Source organism: Anopheles arabiensis, chromosome 2 (genome assembly GCF_016920715.1).
Source record: "Anopheles arabiensis isolate DONGOLA chromosome 2, AaraD3, whole genome shotgun sequence".
NCBI classification, from domain to species: domain Eukaryota; kingdom Metazoa; phylum Arthropoda; class Insecta; order Diptera; family Culicidae; genus Anopheles; species Anopheles arabiensis.
Window position 1 is genome coordinate 77,293,762 of NC_053517.1, and position 27,897 is coordinate 77,321,658.

At 43.8% G+C, this 27,897-nt stretch overlaps 1 protein-coding gene across 2 annotated transcripts; it reads left to right on the top strand.

Annotated features, from left to right (window-relative positions):
- The first annotated feature begins 661 nt into the window (after nucleotides 1-661).
- Nucleotides 662-27,785, top strand: LOC120893456 (ubiquitin-conjugating enzyme E2 W). Of its 2 annotated transcripts, XM_040295364.1 has the most exons (7): nucleotides 4,908-5,938; nucleotides 24,314-24,840; nucleotides 25,044-25,135; nucleotides 25,221-25,323; nucleotides 25,395-25,480; nucleotides 25,570-25,715; nucleotides 25,798-27,785. In XM_040295364.1, the coding sequence occupies exons 2-7, from the start codon at nucleotides 24,709-24,711 to the stop codon at nucleotides 25,809-25,811; spliced, it is 573 nt and encodes a 190-aa protein (XP_040151298.1). In that variant the 5' UTR covers nucleotides 4,908-5,938; nucleotides 24,314-24,708; the 3' UTR covers nucleotides 25,812-27,785. The 2 variants fall into 2 exon arrangements, with proteins under 2 accessions (XP_040151299.1, XP_040151298.1); XM_040295365.1 differs by lacking the exons at nucleotides 4,908-5,938; nucleotides 24,314-24,840 and adding an exon at nucleotides 662-917.
- The last annotated feature ends 112 nt before the right edge of the window (nucleotides 27,786-27,897 follow it).

Here is a 27,897-nt window from a genome sequence, read left to right on the forward strand (position 1 = left end):
TTGGTGTACAGTCTGAACTCATTTGTTAAATTTCGATTCCCTGCCAATTATTGAATATGCGCTTCTTAGTTGGCACGTTTTTCCATACAAAAAAAAAATCAGAAATTTTTCTCGGCATGAGAATTGTCAGAATTTTGTGAAAATTTCAAAAACCGTTTTTTTCATACAAACGCATGCTTTTTAATTGAACTGTCAGCCAACTATCGAGCGTTCAACTAAAAAGCATGCCAACTAAAAAGCGTTCAACTATTGAATTCGGACTGTAGATGGAATGGTTAAAATAGCGAAATAAATGTTTAACGATTTCTACTTGATTTTGAATTTCCTCTTTGTCAACAGAAGTCGACATATCAAATTTGAAAGAAAAGTCGACATGATTTGTCTAGTGATGGGCACTGCATATTTTCATAGTGGATTATGATGAAAAGAATAAACACATTTCGGGGTTGTTCAACCTTTTCCTAAAAAAACCACAATTTCATGCAGTTAATACTGGTTTTTGTATGCATTATTCACCGATCAATTATGAGTAATACAGGTAAATAATCTTTTTTCTGCCCAATTACTTACCACACGCTCGATCAAAAACGTCAACGCCGGATGGCGCCCGCTCTTGCTATCCGGGAGCTGTCAAACAGCCCACCGTGAACGAACCTTTGCTGCAGCATCCAATGTTTACCACTGCTCAAGCAAACTCGCCGCACTGGGCTCAGTGATAAAAAAGAAAACAAATTTTTATACTGTGCAATCCAGAAAAACCGACCAATCCCCCCGAAAAAGTATTCTGCGCCAGCAAAAGTATTTTCGTAGCCCGTCCTGTGCTGTGAGTGTGTGTGCGGGTTCCGGTTCCCTTGAATGGTGTAAATTCTATGAGCAAACCCGACTGCTCCAAAAAGACGGCAATGAGTCCGTCCGAGGTGAGTGTGGTATTGCTGTTTTGTTTGTTAGTTACGCACACGCGGAGAGCCAAATTATTATCGCGTTCCGTGGGAAGCACGGGTTTGTTTGTGGTCAAACGGCCCAGCACAACCAATTGCATGGTCGCAGTCTTTCCGCAGCACACATGCGTTGCCAGGATTTGCACGAACAAGCGAAAGAAAAAAAACACACACTAGGAAATCCCTGCAAAGAAGCGTAATCAATCGCAAATAGACGAGTTCAATGCATTTATCGAAGGTGCCCCATGAAACGGAACACAATCAAAGTAACGGTCGTTATCTGGCCGGGGGTGTGAGGAGAGAGGGACTGTTATCGTCGGAACGAACCGGGACCGCTCAGGCTACGGCCGGAGCTCAAGGTCATGCTGGATTTTTTCAAAACCCCCCGTCAGTTTGTTGGCCCACTGCCAGGATCGATAGCTGTGCGTCACACCATCTGTTGTGCGCGATGAAAGGTAGCGTAGTGGCAGCAGCAGCAGTTCCAATAACAGTCATCATCCTTCGCTCGATTTTGGGGCACCGATGCCGTATCTGGATGCTTTTTCTATTAAGCTGCCTCGTTCTCTTTATTTAATTTCAGCCATGCACGCAACACCAAAACACTGAATGAAATTACCACTGCATTGGATTAATGTTGAGCTAATCTTGCACGACGGGCCTGCAGCTAATCGACAACTCGAATGCCCCTTAATATGCATACCTTCACTCGATGGCCGTTTTAGTTCGCGAGTGTGAACGGTTCTTTGTTCAGTTTGTTTTAAAAACAAATGCCCGTTAGCGGGCAAACCGGGATCGATAAATAATTACAATTTCGCTTGCCTCAAACAGCGGTCACGAAGTGTTCTAAACATTTATCACTTCTTTCGACACTTGCCGCGCGATGCCGACGCCACCGACTGCTACCGATGGTTTCGGATCGGATGCTGTCGATAAACAAAAGGACCAGCAAATCATACCAGCGGTGGGACACGAGGGGTACGATGCGGTGTACAATTGATTCAAAATGCTCGATCTACCCTTTTAAAAAAGCGTGGATTTTTCAGTGAGATGATGAGCGGTGCGGAGGACTGCTCCAACGGGGACGCCATCATCGGACGCGCTTCGGTAGCACGTTTGTGAGAAGCGTTTGATGAAATCGGTTTCCTTAGTGTTATTTATGTTTACCGAAGCGTGGCGGCGCTCGATGAGGTCAATTTTGGGTAAACATAATACACACTTTCGCACTTCTCGCCCCTTTCCTCCCGATGGGTGCGTTGCTGCCAGCTCAAATCTCACACGTTTTAAGGGGAATCCGGATAGGGGTAATGGGGACGGCCAACACTTGCTGCCGAGTTTCGTTGTTAGTTGCTTCCTTTGCGTTTCTTCCCGGCTGAGGCAATGGTTGAGAAGTGGTGCCGAAATTGGTGCCGATTGATGCGTGATGTATCCATATAGAGTAAGCAAATAGGACGTTCTTTATGTTACCTTTTCTTGCTGGTTCATTTAACAGGGGGAGGAAAACAATCCTTGGATGCCTTTGGTTGGAAATACACGGTTGCGTGAAGTGATCGTTACGAAAGATGTGAGTTGAACGTATTGATTCGCACTGCATTGTGTTATGTTTAATATATTTTCTTCAGTTACGCATATGGTTAGCTGGAAAATAGCTTTAGAATTTACAATGATATTGGGTTCAATTTTTATCATTCAAAACAAAATTTCCTCTACTTAAAGAATTTCCTCTCACACGAATCATATTCTTACCCTTCATATCCCTTTCGCTCACGCACAGTTTCCCATGCCCCTCGGTGTTTTTGTAGTCAAAGTGTTAATTAGGTCCTATTGGATTTTCTCTACCTGTTATCCTCATGTCCACTATGGTAGTATTATGCAGTAATAACTTTCCGTTTCTGGTTAACAAGGTAATTAACTTAGAACACATCAAAACACCATCTTTAGTGGTAACATCAAATAGCGAGAATGCAAATTTTATTATCCCGCTATTTATGTGCCTATGACATTGGCACAATTATGCAACAGCAGTTCGATCATACAATGCACGATCAGTTGAATCGCCTATAGAAAAAATCATATTCATATAAGGTGATTTAAGAGGACTGGTTTGCACAGACGACGAACTGCACGCGCTACTCATTACTTTTCCCGTAGCAAGCTGTTTCCTAGTTTCGTGTGGCAATAAATCATCGCTTTAACGTCAAAGAACGCGGATTATCAAAAGCTCGCGCCTCGCTAACCAACTGTTCATTCATTTTGTCGTGAAACAAAATGCGCAATGCAAAGAGTGTGTGCAATTCTTAAAGGCACCCCTGTTTGTTCCCTCTATTTTTGCCACGCCTTTCGTTGGCTACGATTATCGCAACGTAAAGCACCATGTGTACCATGAAATGCAACCGAACGGCGAGAAATACGGTTCATTTGCAGCGCTAAAAAGATGACCAACAGGCAGCAGCAGCAACAACAGCAGCTAGCAGGAAGTGACTGCCATATGTTTCGTTAAACAGACAGTCTCTTTGTGCGGACGAATAGTTTACATTTGGTGTAAATGCAACGCGTTTTTTCCGCCTGCTCTACTCACCAACAGAACGCCTTTTGCGATCTTCGTGTGATGAGCGAGGGGTGGAAACATTTTACTCTTGCAGCAAGAAGCAGGCCCAAGCGCAATGGGGGGTGCTGGGTGCGTGATCGTTTATGTAGATGTCGGCTTGGACGCATGATCGATGCATCTATTCTTCATAAATAAAACGGCTGTTGAAATGAGCGGATTAGTGAGAGCGTGCCCTCGCCTCTCCCATGCACAATGGCACTCGTTTGTTTATGCAGCCAACGCAAATAAAGGCGTCCCCTTAATCCTCGTTTATCCTGGAAGCAGAAGAGGCGTTCAACCTTTTGGTGTCTTTTAGTTGTGCTACAAACGAGCTAAAAGCTTGCTTCGCTATGCTAGATGACAATTGATTGCATAAAAAAGGGAATGCAAGAAGCCGTCAACAATGCTGCATGGGTGCTGCAAGTGGCTAACGATTAATTCGTCAGACGCAAAAATTGCGCATATTGTTGGCGGGGCGCGTACAAAGTGTGCACGTGTAGCAAGCGAGATGTGCAATTTATTTCCACACACGTTCTATGGGAAAAGTTTAGCACCGCCGAAGATTAACAATAATGGGAGAGAGCGGTTAACGCCAGCAGCCTTTCCCTTCGCGTTGGCAAATCGCTAACACTGCCCCCCCTCAACGCCACACGTCACCTCGATTACGAGCCCATTCACTTGGCGTTCGGGGGTGCCGATTAGGCGATTGCAGCTAATCATTTGTGGATTGCTTTTAAATTGTGAAACGTTTTCACGAGCGGCTAGAAATTAAAACTACTTTGCACCATCGAGGAAGGGAGCAATTGTGAATTGACGATTTGTTTTAATTTATGTACAAGCAAGAAAATATACGTTGGCTTTCATAAAAATGAAGTATTTATTATTACTTCAGCAATTCAGGGTTCGTCACTTATTAATAATTTAATTTTAATTCTAAATTTTAACGGACGTCTTCCAATCGCTATCGATTTAATTACTTTATATTGTTGCACGATGCGTTCGAACATAAATACAAAACCCTTCCCTCCCTCCCCTTAAATTACAAAGACGAAGAAGAAGAACAGGCCCGGGTTCAATATCCTCCTTCGCCTGCGCATCATTGTGCGTTGCTCGCGCGCTCTATCAGTCAAATTGTGTTATCTGATTGCGGCACACTGGTGGATGACGCCCACCGTCAGTGGCCGTCGATGTCGATGGTCATGGTCAAAACCCGGAGTTCCTTTCTTGCGAGCGTCCCAGCGGTGGACACGCACTCTTCGGGCGTTCATCTCGTCTTTTTCCCTTTTTGCTTCCAAGCCACAGCGGTAGGAGCAGTTCACACTCTCTTCTCACGCGAGCCGTACAGGGCGCTCGCGCACGCATATGGCGCACTCACTTGCAGCTCACGTCGTCGTCGTCGTCGGGACCCGATCCTCGCCTCCGGTCCGGTCGGTTGTTGCTTTGTTCGTACGCCAGCAAACGCTCAGTTCGAATGTAGCCGCGGTTTGTACCAGTAGCCGCGCGCACTGTGTTAAGAAACGCACGGATCATCAGCCGCGAACAGTACTGCACACGCGCGCACCGTCTCCCCTTCTCGCTGTCTTAGATTTGTTGTCGTGTGTGAAAGTGAACGTTTGCCGCTACACGAGGGGAAGCGAAAATTGCCCGTAGGAATAGAAGATACGCTTGCAGTGTTTGGCTGGTTAGGGATTTTTGTTTCCTGTTTATTTCGTTTTTTTGCTGCTCAGTGCCGTCCTTGGATCATTTTCCCGACTAATTTTCCTCCACCGCCTGCGGGACCTGCGAGCAGTAATATGCACCGATAGAGAGTGGCGCTCAAACATTAGCGATCGCCGCTGGTTGGCAGAGCTTCTGCTACTGATTAGTGTGTTTTCCTGTTTATAAATATTTTGAGTGCTCGTTCATCGCGTGGTTCGAGGTGGTGGGCACTGGACGCAGCTGGAAAATCCGGTTTGCCAGTACGTCGCGGTACGCGTTTTTCCCCGAGGAGCAGAAATTACGGATCCCCTTCCCCGTATGGAAGAAGTGTAGAGAGTGCCGGGACGCACGGGAAAACGAACCTCCGCTGCGAAAAACCAGACCCGAAATTAACTCGCGTGAAAAAGGGCAGCCGTGTGTGTGTGAAAACGCTTACCGTGTCTGGTGTGCCAAAACGGTCGGTGTGTGTGTGTGTTTGCGTGTGTCGTGAGCGGGAGTAGTAGACCATCTTAGACACTCTACAGCGGTTTGCCGAGTGTGTCATCACTGTCGGAAGAGTATCGCGTAACCCCCTTCGAAACGGAGCAATCGTGATCGCAATCCCTCTAGAAGGAAGGTGGTGGTAGAGAAGAAGAACGTCGGCGCAACCAGCAGTAGGCAGTAACTTGATCTTTTGGCGGTTTGTCCTAGAACCGACGGAATAGCAGGAAGGAAAAACGTACGGCGCAAGGGGCAATTTATTAAGAAAAGCGTGATAAATTCGGTACCGGCGTGGCGTGGCGTGGTGAGTCCCAGCTCAGCGTCGTTCAGGCATAGGAGCGTAACAGAGGCAGAGAGCGTATGGTGTACATTTTGAGTCGGGCCCATAATCTACCTTTTTGCTTGTGCGACTGTGCGTGTGTATATTTTCGGTCTCATATCTCCCCAAGGAACTTCAGAGGCGGTTTTTGCGGTTTGGCGCATCATAAGTTGCCCCACCGGATGGCAGCCGTGTGGTGGATTTTGTTTGTTTTAAGCAAATTACTGTGACATAACTTTATTGAACTAATAACGTATACTCCCCCGATGAAGCATAGTCAAACTTACGTTGCGGTGGGTGAGCTCATATCTGTCGCTTTTAATATACCATCCCATAACTATAGACGACAGCATTGGTGGTTTGGTGCCAGTGTTTAGAAAATCGGCCGGACCGGAAATACTTAACGACTGCTCTGCGTGCAGATCCGTGAGGCCGAGAATGGCGACAAGCGTCGAGAAAAGGAAACAATCTATCCGGCCAAACGATCTCCGACGAATCGTTGTGTAAAGAAATAGGCAACAACCAGTAATAGAGCACGTGATGTATGCAAATGTGATGGAGCATTCAAATATGAAAGGCTGACCAGCGCCCAGATTCATCATCGAGCACGTGGTTTGCATTCAATATTCGAAATCGGTCGCTTTCTTGGTCTTTCTTGGTGAACGAAAGTAAAGCAAAAATGGAATACATCCTCACTCCCACGGGGTTCCTGCAGTAGTGTTGGCTAATTTGTGTTCTCGCAAGCATCGCAAAAAGATGTGAATACACACAGTTTGCAATACGCGTTGGTGCACCATTTGCACTGAAAACTAATGCAAAATGTTATTTTTGTTCCAGTAACAGAACGCCTTAACGCGCAGTGCGATGCTGCTCGTACTTCCCGGTGATCGTCTTTTTTGCGCGATCACCTAGCAGAACGGGTTTGCTGCTGGAAGATCGTGTTCCTCTTGCGCACTGGGTGGTTGAGAACTTACCTCCAGCGATGTAACACCATGCACAGGCCGGCGCTGAGTGGCTCTCTAATGGTCTGCGTTTCAACTCGGTTGTATATGCGTGTTGATTTGCCCTCGGGGACCATAGCAGCAGCAGCAGCAGCACCGGCGGCATGTTTCAAAGTACATCCCATGCACGGCGCAAAGCCAATCGAAATGCGCCCAGTGGTGTTGCGATCTTGCTGGCACCAAAAACAGAACCAAAAGCAAACTACATTGGACACAATTTGTTGTTGGAGTGGCTGGAATTATGACCCACTTCAGCTACTCCCCCAACGCTCACCTTGGTGTTTCTGGAGCGGCATCTGGTGTTTGGTGTTGCGTGCGTTGGGTAAGCGATGGTGTTTGTTTTTCTATGAAATTAGAACGCTTATCGGTAGGGAAACGTACCCGTGGTCTCTCTGGTTGGTTTCTGGTAGGGAATTGCAGCAACAGCGCAGCGCGACCAACGCAACGAATGCTCTTTGTGCTTTGGGGTCTTCAGGGATTGTTGCGGGAGTTGATGTCTGTTGCTGGAGAGCGTCGTGTGCTCCTACATGGCTTGGTAGCGCAGAGCAACTTCTTGATGTTTCGTTTTGTTGCATTTATGGAAAGACTATTCGAAAATTCATTCAATTAAGAACCATTTCAATGTCAGATGTCACCAAATGTTTAATACTCGTTTCAGGCAAAACTCTTATTTTGAAGTGGTATCTTTAGACATTACTTACACTCTCTGTAATGTCTGGCAAGTTTTGGAATGAGTAGTGTGTTTTTTACGATGAGTTATGTTTCATTATTGACAATGTAGACAAAACGTCGGTCGAAAGCCTTCGTATCGTTGTAGAAGCTTATTGGTACCATGCTCTAGCTGATACAAGGTAGTTTGCCGGGAATTAGAAGTGATTTTGATTTAGAATTAGAAAATTGAGGATCGACAGACAGCGAACACCTGGAGGATCGATGTAATCCCTAAACAAACGCATCAAAAAGTCATTTGGAATATCGCAAAAAGATGTTTCTTTTCGATCAAAATCAATTGGAATGAACACCTGGAGAATTATGTCCCATACGATCTAATGCCTAGAGACGACGAACTGGTGAGAAACTGTTCTTTCGGTTTATGTAAAAAAGTACTTTGAAACACTGAAATTCTACCCTAACTGATGTATAGCTCAGACATTGCTGCTTCGGATTACTGTTGGTTCCGGTCACTTTGGCTGACCTGCCTGTCTCCTAATACGTTTAAGTTAAAACAATGTTGGATGCCTGGATAGCCGTGTTTTTTCGCGGTAGGATCCAAAGTTAAGGTTTAAGATGGGAATAAGTTGTAGAAAACGTTTGAATTAGTTGGCACTCTTAGTGGGGTGTCGAAGGCGATCCTGTGATACATTTGTCAACTCTTGCGATCTAATATCATTCCCATGGGTTCAAGCCTCATATGGACCGGATATAAGCCGGCATGACCGCGTCTTCACGCCAAATAGGACAATAAGTATGGGTATCATCATAGTGGGATTTTTAATGTATAAACGTGGACCGATCATCCGTAAAGCGTGATTGATATTGATCGTAATACGTTTTGAAATTACTTTTCCACTCACTTTTCGCTTCATCTGACACATTCTCACGCTCTGGTTGGTTTCTGGTAGGGAATTGCAGCAACAGCGCAGCGCGACCAACGCAACGAATGCTCTTTGTGCTTTGGGGTCTTCAGGGATTGTTGCGGGAGTTGATGTCTGTTGCTGGAGAGCGTCGTGTGCTCCTACATGGCTTGGTAGCGCAGAGCAACTTCTTGATGTTTCGTTTTGTTGCATTTATGGAAAGACTATTCGAAAATTCATTCAATTAAGAACCATTTCAATGTCAGATGTCACCAAATGTTTAATACTCGTTTCAGGCAAAACTCTTATTTTGAAGTGGTATCTTTAGACATTACTTACACTCACTGTAGTGTCTGGCAAGTTTTGGAATGAGTAGTGTATTTTTTACGATGAGTTTTGTTTCATTATTGACAATATGGACAAAATGTCGGTCGAAAGCCATCGTATCGCCATCGCCATAGAATCGATGTAATCCCTAAACAAACGCATCAAAAAGTCATTTTGAATATCTCAAAAAGTTATTTCTTTTCAATGAAAATCAATTGGAATGGACAAACACCTGGAGAATTATCCCATACGATCTAATGCCTAGAGACGACGAAGTGGTGAGAAACTGTTCTTTTGGTTTATGTAAAAAAAGTACTTATAAACACTGAAATGGGAAGTTCTACCCTAACTGATGTATAGCTCAGACATTGCTGCTTCGGATTACTGTTGGTTCCGGTCAATCTGGCTGACCTGCCTGTCTCCTAATACGTTTAAGTTAAAACAATGTTGGATGCCTGGATAGCCGTGTTTTTTCGCTGCAGGATCCAAAGTTGAGGTGTAAGATGGAAACAAGTAGTAGAAAACGTTTGAATTAGTGGGCACTCTTAGTGTATTTGTGAGGGCGGTCCTGCGATACATTTGTCAACTCTTGCTACCTAATATCATTCCCATGGGTTCAAGCCTCATATGGGCCGGATGACGCGGCATGACCGCGTCTTTACGCCAAAAAAGACAAGAAGTATGGATATCATCAAAGTGGGATTTTCAATGTATAAACGTGGACCGATCATCCGTAAAGTGTGATTGATATTGATCGTAATACGTTTTGAAATTACTTTTCCACTCACTTTTCGCTTCATCTGACACATTCTCACACCACTGCCAATGAATGATGGCGTGCTAATGGCGGGGGATACAAAGTTTGTGTCTTTCTTGCGTCGGTCGGTTCTATTTCCTTGAACTTTCTCATACCATCATCAACCTTCGTTTTTGCCGATATCCCGGGTCTTTCTTCCACCAAGCCCTTCACATTTCTCATACAAAAGGGACAGCAGGGCAGCAGCAGTCACTTGCGTTTTTGTTGTTGAGTTCGTTAATGTTCAGATGCATTTGACCTCCATGGTAATATTCTTCCTGCAATTTTCCAACAATGTTCGCCATTTCTTCTACCAGTTCATTGGCTTTCCGTCTGATCCAGCAACATGCCACAGAGAGATGATGATCACTTTTATTGCCATTTGTTGTAATTATACTCCCGAAAGGGTACGGCTACGGCTCGTGAAAGATCAGCTCTGGAATGGTTTAATTAACAAAAAGAGAGCAAAAAGTGCCCATTATAAATGTTTATGGGAAACCCGTCGTTTAAGCAGCTAAGTTGTGCTGGTGGATATTTTTGAAACCCGTTCGCCAGTGCAGTGTGCATCATCAAACCCCATCCACCCCCCATCAAACATTGTTTTAGTTTGGCACGGGGCGGCTTTCCGCTCCGTTTTGTCTGTCAACACGGGCACAAAAAGAGTGTGCAGGCTGTCGAGAAATTGCTTGAAGACAGAGTTTGTGTGTTTGTGTGTGGTGCACATATTTTCTTGTCACACCGCCCAGCACAACGACTCTTCGTAAATCCTCTCTCGTATGGTGTTTTAATTGCCCGATCGGTTTTGCGTTTTGTGGGTGAAGGCCTTCCCTCTTCTTTCTCTGTGCGGGGAGTGTCTTTTGTCAACGCACATCACCCCTTCCCCGCATAATGGGTTCGTGGCGGCTTGGTTGGGTGTCCTTTAACGACGGCGATGACATGCACTTAACGCACGCCGGTGCAGTTAACGTTGTTGTATTCCGTTCCGCGTTGTCAATGCCCCGGCTAGCGAGGGAGCGAGAGCAGGACTAGGAAGCGATCCATTGCGCGATCGTGGGCTTCATTTTTCAATGTAAAGAGCGATCACGCATACAACGCAGCGTTGTTGCTTTTTGTTTGGGTGTTGAGTGTTTTGAAGAAAGCATGTTGTTTAGCCAGTGTGGTACAAGTTGGCAGGCAACGGACGACAGCACTACGCATTTGGCACAATTTGCACCCGAAATGCAATGCTAATCCAATGTGTCGACAGAGTAGCGACACAGAGTAATGGCTTAATCATTCGCACCGATTAAGCACACAGTATGTCAGTTCACGATCAGGTTTTTGTTGCGGTTTCAGAATAAGTGGTGGTTCCGTGGTGAAGATAAAATTACCTACCCAAGCTCAAGCTTTTTGTTGGTTCGTCTTTGTGCCGGTTGTTTACGAAATAGAGCACGGCCAAAGTGGGTTGGCTACTCGGCAACAGAGCACGATCGTGATGTCTCGGAAGTGCTCCCGTTGGGATTAGGTCAGCTTCCTCTCCCTACCCTCAGATCTGAGAATAGTCTTGCGCGCCGTCTCGTGCGTGCGAATTTTACACCATTAGGGGCGCCACCCCAAAAATTCCCCAGAAACTCCCAATTCCCAACCGTGACTGGGATTTTTTTCCAGGCCGTGCGAAGGCACGTCTTTCAAGATCAGTGGCGTTTAAATCGAACAACAAAAAACAAGCAATACAATAAAGTGAAACATATGACTGCTCAACACCTACTCAGCTTTGCATTCACGTTCAATGAACGGAAAATCGGTTCAACTTTCCCAGTGACTGGCATGGCGCGTGCAGTTTTGCGATGCGTTTTTCCGCATGAATCACCTTAGCCCTTCCACGCGGTTGCGCCTTGCGCAAATCCCACGCTTACGCAATACGCAGGGCGGGCAGAAAGGGCTAAAGAAATCTGCTCACGGTAACAACCTAAAAAAACTACTCCGGACGCAATAATATTCAAGCTAAGCTCTCTCTCTCTCTCTCTCTCACTCTGTCTCTGCCGGAATTCTTTCGGACCGTCCCGACATTGTAACTAATTAGTCTATTAGTTGCGCACGTTTTGCGCAAACGAACGTGCTTGTGTGCGGTATGAGTGTGGGGGTAGTGGGGTGTAGAGGGCTTGCAGATCCGCAATTTAAGGATGTCGTGACTTTTCCGTGACCTCCTTCCTAATTTTCAAATTCACGCCGTCCGGTGCGCGGGGTTGGCCGGTCAGTCACCTCCGGTACCTAACAGCTACACTGCTGTGTGGTGTGTGGGTTGGGTTTGCCAATTTCCGCACATGCACATGTGTTCCATGCCATGATCGAGAGCAGTGCGCCTCGTGCCTGATCGTTTATGTTTTTTCTTTCCCCACCCTCCGCTTTCGACGAGAATGAAGTGGGTCTATTTTTGTTTTTCTAGCATTTCACTCTGTGGCGAAGGATGGTTTATGATTTGTTAGAATAATTGAGAGAGGGGCTGGTTTGGTGGACGAAGGAGGGGGGAGAGGTGGTGCTGTCGGTTAAGTGATTGGCTACAATTAACCCTCACAAACCGCGTTTCCAGTGGGCTGGACTGTTGTATATGAATGATTTTCGTTTGAGTAACATAGGGCACGCGTGTTTTACAGTGAAGAAATAAACGCTGTTTTGATTTGCAGAAATTCGTATATGATTTACAGGTTTATTCTATTTCCGATATTTCGGACGACTGTGATGCCAATTTATTGAGACAGGCTTTCAAATTCGAAGTTAGCGTCAACTCGTCAGACGAAATTGTGCTGACTTGACCTAAAAAGATAAAGAAATTTCTTAGTAGGTATTAATGAGATATGATAAATGTTAGACGTTAATTTTGGTTTATGGAATTTCTTTGTGACGGAGTTTCAATATTTTTTTAACAAAATTTTCAATTCTGCAGCCTGACAAAATTTACTTGAAAACTCGATTTCTAGAACTCTTTCCGTTTCTAGATCGTAGGCTGAAAATTTAGCCTATCAGCTGTTTGCAATGTATATCAGTTTTCGAGCAGTTATCAAAGTGGGTATAATATATAGATGGGCTTATGCTAAGGTGGTGTATTTAGAAGGCTGATTTTTATCGCTTCTGATTCTGAATGAAGATTTTAGGAGTGTTTTGGTGTATTCGTCAAGCTACCAGAAAGCCTTTTTGAGCACCACAGCTTTCACCCGTCCTGTCAAAAAGTGATGTTCAAAATTAGTTATAAAAAATGCCATGAAACCACCTGGACTACACACACTTCGATTCTGAGATTCCATCATTTGATCTCTATAATGCACCTTGGTGATGCAAATGATACAACGACCTTGTTTTGCCATTTTTTTGAGCAGGTTCTCGAATCTAATTCTAACTTTGATTCTAGAATAATCTAGGCTGAAAATCGCTGTCTAGTTTTGTGTGTGGTTTTGTATGGAGTGTTGACATGATTTCAGCCTCCAACTGTCAAACTCCATATAAAAAGCTGACTAGAATCGTGAAGGGCCTCAATATCAGTTTCGATCCATATCTCCCTAAGATCTAGTTTGGAGAACTACTGACTTGAATTTCTTCTATATTTTACAGAGCACATAGATGGTTTTATGGGTCAAACACAATGTAAATTGGAATCCTACAAACCGATTTACTAAAGTTAGTTATTTTAATTGTAAAGTAAACCTTGTTTTTCCATAAAAGACATTCACATGTTAAGTTCATGAACATGCTAAGGGCTCGAAAATTTCAACTCGACTTGAATTTGGAGTTATATTTTGTAGCTCTTGTAACGATCCAACGATATGCACTATTGCACCAATCACTTGTTCTGCATTGGTGTCATGTTTTATACTTCTTCTACTATACTTCGTCGCTACAATTTGCACAAATCTATAAAACCAACACCCGCCCAACCGTTTGGGTGAAGTGAAACCGCAACACCGCCGATCGCCATTTTAATGACCGTTTGCGAACCTGCGGCAGTTGGCCCGAAGGCCAGACGACGACCGATTTTTGAGTCGCTTTCCAGACGCGCGCCCGCGAATCCGCAGTATTCGCTGCAGCCGAGCGAGCGGCATCTCGTCTGCCGCAGCGCGATCGTGCACAGATCCCTCTCCCTCCCTCCTCCATCCCTTCCAAAGTTCGATGCACTCCTAAAACGTTTAAAATTATACATGTCTGGTATTTTATTTTATTAGTCATCAATCGGCCTGTACCGGGCAAACGGGACCGCGATGAGAGAGCACGGCGCGAGAGCAAAGGTCGCAAAGTGTGGGGGGACCGTTGCGCGGTGTTCTGTGCGACTTGGTACGATGCAATCAACTTCATCTCGTCATGATGATCGCGAAGAAGTACAACGATCCCTTTCACTGTTGCCGAACGTCTTTTTATGTCTTTTACGATTGTGATAGCGAACCCTTCGCTGGCCGGCTGGCCTATCCGTCACCGCTCGCACGTACTGCCATGTGCGGTGGTGCCCTGTTGGTACTGTTTGTATGCGCAAACGATTTTAATACGCGCTAATTTATGATGAAACGAGCCAGAGAAACAAACGGAGGCAATAGATGGCGTCTTAAGTCAAGTGGTTCATTAGCCCATAATTCTACCGCTTGAGTTGTTCCCCCGGCTTTTGGCAGGGCTAGGGAGTTTGTACGGGGGCGGTTGTTTGGTTCGTTTCGCGATGAAATGTTCCCGATATTACGTGCGATTGATGCATGTGTGGCGGGGATGGTCCGCCAACAGCTCTCAAGTGTGGGGGTTATTATTTTTTGCGGTAAAAAAAAAACTGCGAATCTATCTGTGAACCTCTTGAGCTCCAGCGATGGGTGTGTGTGTGTGTGCGTTTGGAGTTGGGGCGATTTGTTAAGGAGGTTCTTTTCTTTCACTGTCGATTGAGGCAAGTTGATGATATAAGCAGCTTATCAAGCCACTTACATTCGCTGAAATCCTGATTGGCACACGAGTCTGCTAAGATCATCAGCAGAGCTTCTTTGGTAAAGAGATTTTGATGATTTTTTGATAACAGAAAGTATGTTTCTATATTTTAATTTGCTGCATTATAGTGGTTTCACTACGTGTGGTCCATTGCTTTCAAGGCGAATGATGTTATCACTCAAATACGGCGTCATGTTGTGTTTTTTTTATCGTTGAAGAAGCGACATTGCTTAAACGAAGAAATGTTTCTTCCTGGGAAACGAACCACGACACTCCCAGACACCATCGACCAAAACCAGACACCAACGCGCAAAAGTGTCGGATTATGGGCTTGGGTTTAATTGCATTAATTTTTCAAAGAACTCGGCGCGTAGTCTTCGTCATAGCCGTTCGCCTCAAGATGAGACACCATGTGCCAAAGCGATTGAGCGACTAATGTATGCATTTTTTTGTAAAAGCGTCGAGATGCGTTTTGATGATGGCTTTCGTGTGTCTTTCTGTGTGGTGCAATGGAGAGTGCGGCATGAGTGCCGAAAACTGAAACGCTATTAAAACAGGCCCCACGTAGTTTTATGTTCACTGTCGTGAGCGGTTCTGCCGGTTTGAAACGCTTTAGCTTTCCCGTTTTAATTTTGAACTATCTCTTCAGTGTCATAAAAATATTAAAGCTATCAAAATCTTTTGCGATGGATGGATGGATGGAATGATTCGCTTCTAACGTTCTTTTTGTCTTGCCATGTTGGCCTGCAATCTTACCCGAGAGCAGGGTAATTTATGCTCTGCTTTGTTCGTGTTGTGAGTTTTTTTTGTAGAGCAGCATCATACATACATTTCCCTGATGATATCCAATAGCGCTAGTGGTGCGATTTTATTCATCCCTGATGTTTACATACACTCAGCGCTCTTGTACGTTGGATCTAAACCACATCGTGCCGGGAACATGTTTGCCCTGAAGGGCGAGCTAAAGTGATCATCACGCAGTCAAGCGATGAATTTTGCTAGATTGCTACTTCTAGCGTAGAGTGTAACGTCTCGACAAGCCGCCCGCCCGCCAGTCCATTTTAGCCAAAGACAGTGGTCGGCAAACTTGTTGGAAGTAAAGAAAATAGTTGTCAGTTTTGGATCGTCTTAGTTTTTAAGCTTATCTGCGGGCTTTGAGCAAATATTTACCTATGGTATAAAATATCTTCCGATCTTGTAGAAACATAAATTCGATATCGAAAGTATTAGGTTGCTGTTCGTTGATCGGTTACTTTGTTATTTGGAATATAAACATCATCATTAGGAATCGTTCTCCATTTCTACAGAATATTTCCTGCAATAAAATGTCCGGCAAAATGGTACGAACATTTATTCGCTGAAACAAGAGCTACGAACTTATCTCATCCGGCACTGGCGTCTGATATTAAGCGGCGATCGAAAGCGATTGTTGTTGGAAATATTATGTCAGCAAAGACTGCGTCTGATATCAAAGAAATTGTGTTTTATATTTTTTGTATTTTATACTCTACGCAATTGCAAGAATTTCCTTAAATGGTACATTCAAAATTCTGCCTGAATAAGTTAACTGGAAGTTTTCTAAGCAGCTTGATGGTATTACAGAATCTAGTGTCTCCAAATGGTATAACAAATAGTATGTTCGAAGCAATTCAACAGCTAACGTGACGACCACTGGAATCAGAGATATCGGCACCATTCGTGCGCCACAGTAATGGTGCAACAAAACTGGGACGCTACGGATGCCTAGCTTTGATGACGATCGATCGTATCGTTAAAATAATGTTGCTGAACGTGATGATAGTAGAAGCGTGGTTTTACGGACAACAACCCATAGAGAATACGGTATTGCTTCAGGGATGGCAAATACGTACTTATTATGTTTGACTTGGTGAAAAATGTAGGGAAATATTCTTGTTGACGTAAAACTCTTTGATCTTGAAGGTCAAATCAAGTTAAAACAATGCACATTTCATTTAATCTTAAATAAGTATAACATAAAAAAGGAGACCTCCATAAAACTTGCATTGTGAACGATCGTGCACCATCGCGATCGCTGATCACTGTAGTTGAGAAACAGTAAATTAAATATAAATACAATCATATTCTGAAGCAGTCGGCGAAGCGGGCCGCACACTTCCGCTCTGGAAGGTTAGCACGGTTCAACGAATGTTAAAAGCGTTTGTCCTTTAATTTGGCATGTCCCCGAAAAACACGTGTTTAAGTTCTAACAAATGATCGTGCCAGTTTTATGGTCAGCTCAGAGGAGGCGCCTGACGATGCGGGTTGCGAGGCATTAATGAATTGAATATTCAATTTGGCTTAATTGCATCGCCTATCGCGGTTGGCGCAATTCTGACCGGCTCGTGTACTCAGCTCGGTGGACTTCTTCCCCTACTCGATGTGCCTTTATTCAATCGACCTATCGCTGGCAATTAAAGTGCAATATTTCACCAGAATTTAGTCATCCACCGTTGTTGTCCACCGATCGATCGATTGAAAAGGGAAAGGAAAGACGAACCGCCAATAAAGTGACACGGAACAGTGCTCCGTGCGCGCACGCGCAGTCGCGAATTCATTGACAGAAGAAGACGGCAGCGGGTGTGCTGACCAGGATCTTTGACTGCTAGTGTTCACCGTTCCTTGACGGTCCCTGTCTCCCTGGTTGATTTGGGTGAGGTTTTCTGTTTTTGTTTGCTCTCATCTAATTACTTCCGCGAGGTGTGTTGCTTCTCAAACCCACCGCCGCAAGTGGATTATGATATCTACCACAAAACCCGACCATAACGCGAGACTGACAGAACGCCACGCACATACTGACTGAACGACTCAATAAATCGTTTCCCCTTTTCTTGACAAGATGGTTCGAAAAGAATTCGATGATAAATCTTTCTTCTACGCCCATGCCCCTCGGGTACTTAAATCCCACCAAATGAGCATAACATTGAGTGTAGTTAAGGTTTCGGAGCAAGTCGCTTCCCAACCTGTCATCACAGCTGTCCGTCATATTGACTTTTTTGGGGAGCAGCGAGAGGTTATGTTTTGTGGCAGAAAACCCGGCAGATTTACGACTGTTCGGCTGTTAATGATCATCGTAGAAATGCCAATATGTGTAGGGAGGTGGTTTCTTTTTAAATGGTCACTGTGTTTTTATTGCAGTTCCCACGTACGCACTTGTCGCTGGTGTCGTGCTGTGCTAGTGGTATGACACAGATGTACTATTAATAGCAACCACTTGGGTGCGTGGGAATGGGTGCCGCTTATGATGGGCATTTTGCTGCCCTTCGGGACCATGTGGAGGACCATATGTTGTCTTCCGTGTTGTTGTGTTATCTTAGATGGGACAGGGAAAACGCTCCGCTTTATTTGGACAGATTACGCCAGGCACAAAGGCACACAGCTGTGATGGCAATTTGTTCACGAGACTCTAATCTTCCCTGCAGATCCTGGCGATAACGGGCTTATCAGTATCAATGTTGACTTGAGCGATAGTTCAGGCGTGATTAGCTAATCGATTCCAACGGATAATGATCGTCAACAACAAGGCATTTCTGTGGCCTTTGTATTACTATCGCCCCTTTATCGCATCATGGATTTAAAGACGACTACTCTACCCAATACATTATTCACACTTTGTCGACTAAACATTAAACATTAATCCGCTCAGCTTACGTTGTGGGTTATAAAGCAAATATCACGTTCTCTCATATAATGCCTGCATCCCTTACTTGGGGGGGTTTTAACAGAAGAAAAGAAATTCCGTTTCAAATGGGACAACAAGTCACGCTACCACCACAAAATGCCCGTTGCGGTAGGTCGCGGTATACCATGTTTGAATGTACCTTTTTTGTTTTGCTCCTTGTCTTTGCCCCCTCGCCAACGAATATCTTTGTTTGGCTAATGTGTGGCTTTCTTTTACAACTCGTACTCGTGCAACGATAAGACGATATTGGTAGCGTGTACACACATAGGAAGAAGGCATGCCGTTTATGGTGCCGTGTTGCCGCTTCGAGTGCGTTCAGTAAGGTTAGTTTCCGGAATTTCTGTAAAAACGTTGCCGCAGGCTAGTTGAGATCTGACGGACGATCGGCCTGGTCGTTTGGTGTCCCCCTCGAGGCCTTGTCGGCGTTATCATGCCTCACGACTTGTGTGTGTGTGGTCACGAAGAGGTGTTGTGTGTTCCGGGAGGGGAATGAGCACGATGAGGATAAATCTCACGTGTGCCGTACATGTTCAATACGTGCAACCACACAAAACGGCGAGCCCCCAAACCACATACAGTTTGTTTAAATCATCCTATCTTGACTACCTTTTGTACAGCCGCTTACATTCGTACGAAAGTCCGTTAAGGCATTGCTGGCTAAACGATCCAGGTGTCTTCCGGGAGGCTTGTAGTAATGTCATCGGCATGCAATTCTTCAAAGCACGAACTTTGGTGGAGATGTTATGTTCACGCTAGATGGCGATATTTCTTCCTTACTGCGTCATGATTCTAGTCATTATGCAAACGATGCGATGCGAGATGGGAATATATGTTTTATCTGCCATTGTTTAATTGTTGTATATTTAGCTGATAGTTAAATGCTTCCGGGTTGTATTATGTTAATAATGTTATGTAGCCAAATAGGGAAATAATTGCTGTTTGTCTGCACTGATGTCTTTAGCATCTCAAATGTTTGGAATCTTAACATGTTGTCTTTAACAAAATTCTTACCAGGTATTCAAACCTTTTATCTGATGATTGGAGAACGATCGCTGAAAGAACTTAGCGTTTTTTTTGTATGCTAGAATTTCATTGAGGACCAACTTTGTATGCCACAGATCGTGAAGGAAACGAAGTGCGAACCTTTAAATCGTCCATCCATCATCGTTAGTTATTGAAACCATTCGATGCTGTCCAAAGTGGAACAGTGCAATCTGTCATGAAAGCGCTACTTCCTGACGGTTGGTTGCCTCATTTGCATGTCACCAGAAGGTCTGCGATTATATTTATTGCAAGCAGCTGCTGCTTCACTTTCCTCTACGCTTCTCAATGGCACTTTCATGTTATGTGTCTGTCACGGTCATCTTGTTCGCTGTTTTATTTTTTTATTTTTTCTCCCATGTAGCACCATTCCAATAAAACAAACAGATAAAGCATCAGGCTTTATTTACTTCTCAGCCTCAGGCGCCTGCTCCCTGTCGCAGACAAGATCAACGGGGTAATATGTTCTGGTTTGAAGGACGCATGGAATTAATGTGTGCTTTCTAACAAGGACTGTGCATCATCAGAGAAAGAAACTCGAAACAGCAAAAACGATATTCAGGGCGTATAAACATTCCCGTTTTCATGTAAGGTTCAAATTTGTCACGTCCATGTTTTTTGTGCCGGCCGGTTGTTTAGATGCTGTGTTTTGAGCGATGCTTATGTTTGAAGTGTTCCCACAGCATCGATTTGTCAAAATGCCGCCGCCGCCGCTGTGCGTCGTGTGCTTTTGGAAATGGAATCAATGTTTGGATTTTATGAGCGACCAAGCCCAGCGGGGTGAGTCGTCTCGATGGTATCATTTTTATTTCGCTCCAAAAGTCATCGTCCTCCTGAAGCGAAGTGTCGCTATTTGTTCTATTGCTTCTCGTGCGGGCATGCCATACCATAACGTCAATGAGAGCGGTAGAGGAATTGGTCGTAAATTGTTTTTAATAACATGCCTTGGTAGCCTAAATATACAAAAATATACATATGTTTATCAGCTGTATTCAGAATCGTGCCGGTGCTGTCGTTCTCAGCGATCGGCATCTTCGTGACGAAGTGGACACTGTCGTGTGTACTCCTTGAGGTTGGGTAAATTGGTCAATGGCGGGTGGCCCTTTATCGATGTGTTAAAAAGGGTGGCCAGCAAGTGGGAAGCGATATTGATTCGACATCATGTACACACCATCGTTGAATATGGTTTAGATGTGGTGACCTAAACTGTGGGACGATGAGGTCATCGATGAATGGGCCTGTGTTTCAATATTTTCGGGAGCAATCAATTTGCTTCTGTGCTTGCGGTGTGTAGTTTTGGGCCATAAATTTAGGACATAATGGGTTGAAAATGCTTGGAAGCGCGACATGCTCTTCGTTTGATATTTGATATTTTTGAATGTCCAAGGAATACCATTCGAAGTGGTCCACGAGGGAGTTGATTCATGATGTAACATTTCTTCACTCTGTCACTTTGTTGTACGTTGTGTTTATAGTATGAGTGGAAGTTTTCTGCTATCCACCCTGTCCAAGTCCTTGTGTCCAATCGTGAGGCTGAACGGGGTAAATTCAATTTTAAGATTACTCCCTACCTCCCTAAGACCACCCTACCAGGGCCGGCCACACTCGCTGTGTTTATAAATCATTTCTCGCTCAAGGCCGGTTTTCCCGCTGATTGGAAGGATGTTTTCGCAAAACAATGTTTAGTTGTGGCCTCCTTTCTATGGTCCAAAACGATAGTCCATCTGGAAAAGGTTATCTCGCCAACCGAACACACCGATCGCGAGGATGAGATACTGGTTCTTGGCGCGCGCGTAACTGCATTCGAGCGAAGTGTTAGCGCCTGATGCTTTCTGGCCCAACACATGTCTTGGCCACCTTTGCAAACGATTGCAAGAATTGTGTGTTCAGCGTTGACTTGCCAATTGGCAGGTCCAGTTTGTCTATTTGTATAGCTGCACGAGAGAACGGTAATCTTTAGCTTGACTTTGAGCTGGCATTTAATTTGAGCTTATGCAAATGTTCGCTCCTGCGTTCAAAGCGATCAATGTTGCTGTCAATCCGTTGTAGCTGAAGCTTAAACATTATCCGAACAGCACTATGACCTGCTGATTATGAAGAGATAAAGTCTGCTTTATACAGAGAGCAAGATGCAGTTATTTTCAATTAGGTTTAAGCCAAAGTTCCCCATGCAAAATAAAAACGCATTAGCTAGTTTAATTTCCCGCTGCAACAACAATTAAAAATGCATCATTCGTAGTGTGTGTGTTCAGTTAAAGGAAATATTATTCAACTTCTCCTCGTTTTGGATTGCATAAACGATCAGATGGACCCGTCGCCAAACACGACGCTTTGATGATTGTGGGATCAGTCATTAGATAGAAAGCGCCACCAGCCTACTACGTGCCGCGTCATATCGATTAGTCGACGATCTGCCATAGCATTAGAATACGTTCACCGCGATGTCATAACGATTATCTAACGTACAAACGAAGCGTAAACACGTCAGAAGAGTTTCCCTTTTCTTCTAGAAGAACGATTAAAAGTCGTTCGGTACGATCATACGTAGCCGAAGTCCGATCGAGGGTAAATTATAGCGTTTGGTACAAGCTGGCGGGTTAATTAAATAATATGGCGATCGATTGGTTTTTTCCCCCCTTCTCGTCGATTCGTCGCCGTGCCCTTTCCAGGCCAAGTTCAGCCAAGTATAGTTGGTGGCGATCGTTACGGAGCAAAGTTTATTACGCCCTTAAACTTGGGGTACCGCGCCGGAGCTGATTAATCTCAAGGGAAAGCCACCGAATGCAAATAGTGCTGCGCTATTAGTAGCGGAACACGGACCGGTCGGTCTGGTGTTGTTGTTGTTGACATAACCTCATTTGCTGGACGGTGGTTGGCTTAGTATCTTCCCTCCCCCGATCCGCCCTTCCTTCTGGCGTTTGATCGATCAATCACGATCGCGCTGCAATCTCGTGCTGTCAGCTGACTGAGTAGTAGAAGAAGTAGTAGGAGAAGTAGTATAGGAGAGAGCTTAGTTTATTCGCAAACCACTTAACTGAACGTATTAGTACGTTTGCTAGACGCTAGTCGTGTGACGTTCATGTTGTAATGAACGGTCAAGATTAACGAGTGCTTTGTGAGGTAAAGGTAAACAAATGCACCCCACATATGGGTGTTTGCAGAAGAGGTGGGTTTTATGTAGTAGGGGATGCATTTACCTCCATACAATGTCCTCGTCTTTTAGCAAAAAAAACTTTTTGTTACGCGTAGTTAAAGCGAGCTGCTAAAGAGATTCAATTGACTCTGAGTAAATGTGTTCAATGCAATTACAAAATCAATCTATACTGCACTTACAAACGTTAAGCTTTTGCAGTAAATGTTAGTCGGGCATGATTACTTAAAGGGTGCATATACCTTCTATACTTGCCGGTGGCAGCTCCAGACGCATTGCATTTTGCTTCATTAGCATGCATTGTGTGCCGCGCCACCGTTGTGCACCGTTGGGATTGCGTTCTTTGCGTGTCTGCACAAAAGGCTACCATATGCTAACAAATCCGCACGCAGGTCGAGTTTGTTTTAACGCCTTTCCACTTCCAGTCCACGTACCACAAGAGCGGCCTGCTTGAAAAAGCCAGCAACTTATCTGTTCTGTGGCTAGAGGCATGCAAAATAAGTGCATTCAAGAGAGAGACTGGCTTTTCTCGTCAGAGTACATGGTGCAGTGATTCATTCTGATGCTGAATAGAAAAAAGCCGTTTTATGGAGGAAAGATTTGCAGCAGAAACGCAGCTTGAGCGCGACTACAGCCATTGCCCAACGGTCTTGTGGCTGACAGCCCTTCAATGGTGGTTAACCTATGATGGTTTCAACCTTTTGTTGTTGCGCTTGAAGTTCATTGAAATTTAAACCCCTGCTGTGTGTGTGTGCCCGCGCGCTGGCAAAAACATGCGAATATTTCGTGTACACGCGCGAACGATCGCGCGCGCACGCGCCCGCGTTTTAATGCCCTTTCCATGCGCTTCCACGGCTGCACACGGCTTGCAAATGCGCTTACCCGTGCACTTTTCCCTTTCGATTTCGCTAGCATTTTCTGTATGTGTGGTTGGTTAGTTTTTTTTTCTGCTGCCTCTACTATGGATTAGTTTTTGCGGGCCCTGGCAGGGGTCGAGTTCGAGTAATTCGGCGCAATTTTTGTGGCCACCCGTGCGCCCGTTCTTCGACCCAGGCGGGTCTTTGTGCTAATGGAAACCGGTTGGTGCAACCGTTTGCGAAATGTGTGATTCACACACGATCCGACACCCGATCTCGGTCGGTTGCACTCTAACTCAACCGCGCTAGGCTAAGAGAAAATTTAAACTGCTTTGCTCTGTTGTAAAATGGATTTGCTGGCGCTAAATTAAATTATGCTCAACTTATGTGTCCTTTAGACATAACTTGTGTTATTAATATTACCTTAAACTCGTTTCCACAAACCGTCATCAGCTGGAATAACACAGTGAATCATTCGAATCGTCGCTCGTTTGTCTTTGTCTGGTGTCTGGTCTCATCCTTTATTATCTATCATCATCCCATCTGCTCGAAACGATTTCGCTGAACAAGAGATGCTTTCTTGTTGTGTATTCAATTGAGTTGCAGCCGGGAAATGATCATGATAATCTTCTTGTTTGTCTTCAGCAGCGCTGAGCCACAACGGCTTCTGCAAATTTTGTTTCCGCATGCATCGTGTTCCCCCACAAGAACAAGATATATAGATGAGATTTTAAAAAATATCCACAACATACTTAACTGCAGTTAAATTTACGACAATTATACATTAACGGTCTGCCTACGCTCTATTGCCTGTTGCCTGTACACCACTGGGACTCGTCGATACCCAATTTACGTCGCTCCTCGTATCGTAAATAAAACAATCCTTTAACTTTAGCGACCTCTTCATTACTTCTCCAGGTGGCAGAGTGCATCTTCGCCTTCGTCCAGATAAATTCATGCCAAATCAGATCAATGCTCCAAAGGATAAATCGAACAACATCTTCCCCGCCCAGTGCAAAACCGAAACTCAGAGCTGGCCCTAATTGCCCAATTGCCAGTAATCTGTTATGACCGTTGCCTGCTTTATACGTTGCTAATAAGTATATCAAACCGCTCTGTCCGCAAAAGTAGTCAGTGTGTTGTTTTGTTAAGTTTCAATTAGAAATCGTTAAACGTAAGAGTGCAAATATCTTCATCTCAAACGAACGAGCCGCTTGGAGCATCTCTTTACGTTTGCAAAAGCTACTCACAGTGAGTGAGTGTGTGTGTGCTTTGTTTTACGGCCAGAGAGTTTTTTTTTAAAAGGCAGCAAAATGTTCAATCGACTACGAATGCGAAAGGAAAAGCCTTCGAAATCGGAGACAATCTCCACGACCAACACCACCGTCATACAGGATGCAGCGAAGGATAACAAGAAGTTAATCCTAGACAATAGCCGCTGGGAGGCAAGTTTGTGGTTTCTGTTGGGTAGAAAGTAATTTAAAAAACTAAGTTGGGTAGAAGTAATTTAACTCTATATTTTATTAGGGTTTTCAATGAAATTAACACGATCTTAATTTGGCTTTCTGTGTGACAAAACATATTTTTCTTGCCATTCGGCAATTAAACATGTTATTAAACAAAACAATCATTATCTTTATGTTTACAGAGACGCCTCCAGAAGGAACTGATGTCTTTAATAAAGGAACCCCCACCAGGAGTGTCAGTGGACGAAGAAAGCGTTAGTCAAAACCTTACTCAGTAAGTATTGTGCCCCTGCGGTGCTTGTTGTGTTTGTTATCAAAAATAGATTTCAACATAACCCGTTATGTTTGTGCGTCTTTAGATGGATAATAAACATTGACGGTGTGGAAGGAACACTGTACGAGGGTGAACACTTTCAGTTGTTATTCAAATTCAACAATAAATACCCGTTCGATTCGCCAGAGGTAGCGTATCTGCACTGCCATCACTTAAAAATAAAACATATGCATTAAACTTTGCAAATTTTTCGTTTTAGGTTACGTTTATAGGCTCAAATATTCCTATTCATCCTCACGTTTACTCGAACGGACACATATGTCTGTCGATCCTAACGGATGATTGGTAAGCTATGAGGCGCCGGATGGTTGGAGCATTAATTAAATGTTCGATGTTTGATCTTTTCTTTCGCCGCTTATTCTAACTACTCGCAGGTCACCAGCGTTGTCAGTACAATCAGTGTGTCTTAGTATATCGTCTATGTTGAGCAGCTGTCGAGAGAAGCGACGACCACCGGACAACGGTATTTATGTGAAGACGTGTAACAAAAATCCGAAGAAAACCAAATGGTGGTACCATGGTAAGTGAGGGAACTGAGGGAAAGTGATGTTTTAATCCCTTATTATTAGCTAATGTTCTATTCTATTTTCCATTTTTTGCAGACGATTCCGTGTAGGAGGTAGCCCCAAGGTGGCGTAAATGATGCCCGACTGAAGGATGCAAACAAGGACCGATGTAGTCGTCGATTCCAAAACTCTTTCTGTATAATTTTTCTCCATGGTTTCGTATCGGACGATGAAACAGCCGATGTAACTCTGTAAAACATACGTATTCATTATCTCTCTAGCTATTTTGGTTTGTTACACTACTAATACTGTTAGTACACGTTTTGCAGTCTACATCGCGGGATAGAGAGTGCAAGTAGAATATATAGTTTGCCTTGTCCAGATCATCTATTATTCTTGATCCCTTCCAGACCGTACCGTACGGCTTGAAATATTGGCGTATTGACACTCTTCAAAACATTGTTTGTCTGTATGCGCAGAGGTCAAGAACATCTTTAATTTTCATTCTTAGACACTTTACTTCTGAAGCGCACGCACCGGCAGCTTCAGAAAATGCTAAGCATTGCAGCAGAGATACGTCCTTTCGCAAATAGGTATATATATATAACAATACGTATATATAGAAATGCTTTCGTTTGCTCCCACCTATATAAGCTAGCGTAGTAGAGAATGTGAAATATAACATTAAAACGATCTTGCTAAAAGATTGCCGAGAACAAGTGATATGAAATGAAACAAAACGCAGATGAGAAACAGAAATAGAAACGAAAGGTACATGCAACCAAACGGGTGTATGTACATAAACCGACGTTATAGTGTGTCGAGAGGAGAAGGAAAACGAAATCAAATCAGATGTCAGTCCATTAAACGCGTAACACCGTAGTATTGGTAATATAAAAACAAAACAAAAAACCCTCCTCCTGAATGCATATAATTATATTTTGAGTTCTATTTATTATGCTCCAATGTTTCTGGCTCATCCGGTTCGATAGATGTTTGCAGATCTATCCTGACAAGAGGACAAAGAGAAACCAGTCAGTAAAGTTAGGATTTAACGATAACGTTTAGTTTTAACGACTAATTAGTGGTACAACAAGGGAAGGGACTGTGAAAAAGCACTGTTAATCAAATCGTGTAGCTTAGCGTCAATGACAAATTGGGATCCATTTGTTGTCATGCCTAAGGAACGAAATCCCTTTTTGCAAATGGATGCAAATGCTCACGCAGCAAACAAAAACAATACAAAGAAGAAATGATAAACTATTTAGATGATTGTGTTCAAGATTCCGTTTCTGTCGAGGGAGGGTAATTTCGCAATGAAGCAAAGCAAACTATAAATCCTAAAACGAAGATACAAAAAAAAGAAAGATTAGATAAAACGAAACAAATACAACAAATACACCAAAAATATCAAAATTAATCTGCAACATTCCTTGAACTAGTTTCACTAGTAGACAGACCGCTGGCACGAAAAAGAGAATACAACAAAAGCATAACTAGAGCAAAACAAAAATGGATAACGAAGAATTACTGCTAAAATGATGGTATAAGCGTCGTTGTGTTACATTTCACCTATCCGTTCAGGGCGAGTAGAGTGACGCAAAGAGGTTCACGTAGTAATTATAGTACGAAATAAAATGATTAGAAGTAACTTGTGCCAGAGATGGTGTGCATGCGTTTTCACGTTCGTTGTCTAGTGTGCCCGCGCGAATGTATGTATGTTGCTGTGTATGTATGTATGTGGGAAAGTGCCATGCCATGGGGCACGAGAGTAGAGCGAGCGAAAAGGTTTACTTTCAGGCCGTACCACGATCTCCGTCTGGTTCTGGTTTAAAACGCATTGACAAGCAAGCAAGCAATTCAAACTAGTAGAAAATTTGAAAGGAAAATATTTGAAATTAATTATACCCCGTGACCATGAAACGTTTTCACTCACAAATTCCACACCCGTTTACAGCAAGTTAAACAAACAGTGTAAACACCGGGAAGATACAAAGTTATTTCTCAAACGCGAGTTAATTAATGTTCTGCACAGTCCCCGCCGCAACGCATGTGGTACTAATAAAAAACAGTGAGCAAATCGATAAGCACTATTATTAATGGAGAAAAGACAATATCACATAACTGTGTAATTTCTACCCTCATTTTGAAAAGAAGAAGGAAAGTATTATTATTGGAAACAGAACATGTTTTGAT

Bases quoted from the DNA above. Each gene is read 5' to 3' on its own strand.
- LOC120893456 (XM_040295364.1), top strand. From the start codon at position 24,709: ATGTTCAATCGACTACGAATGCGAAAGGAAAAGCCTTCGAAATCGGAG. The intron at 24,841-25,043 runs GCAAGTTTGTGG...TTATGTTTACAG, and splicing joins TAGACAATAGCCGCTGGGAG to AGACGCCTCCAGAAGGAACT. The intron at 25,324-25,394 runs GTAGCGTATCTG...TTTTCGTTTTAG, and splicing joins ACCCGTTCGATTCGCCAGAG to GTTACGTTTATAGGCTCAAA.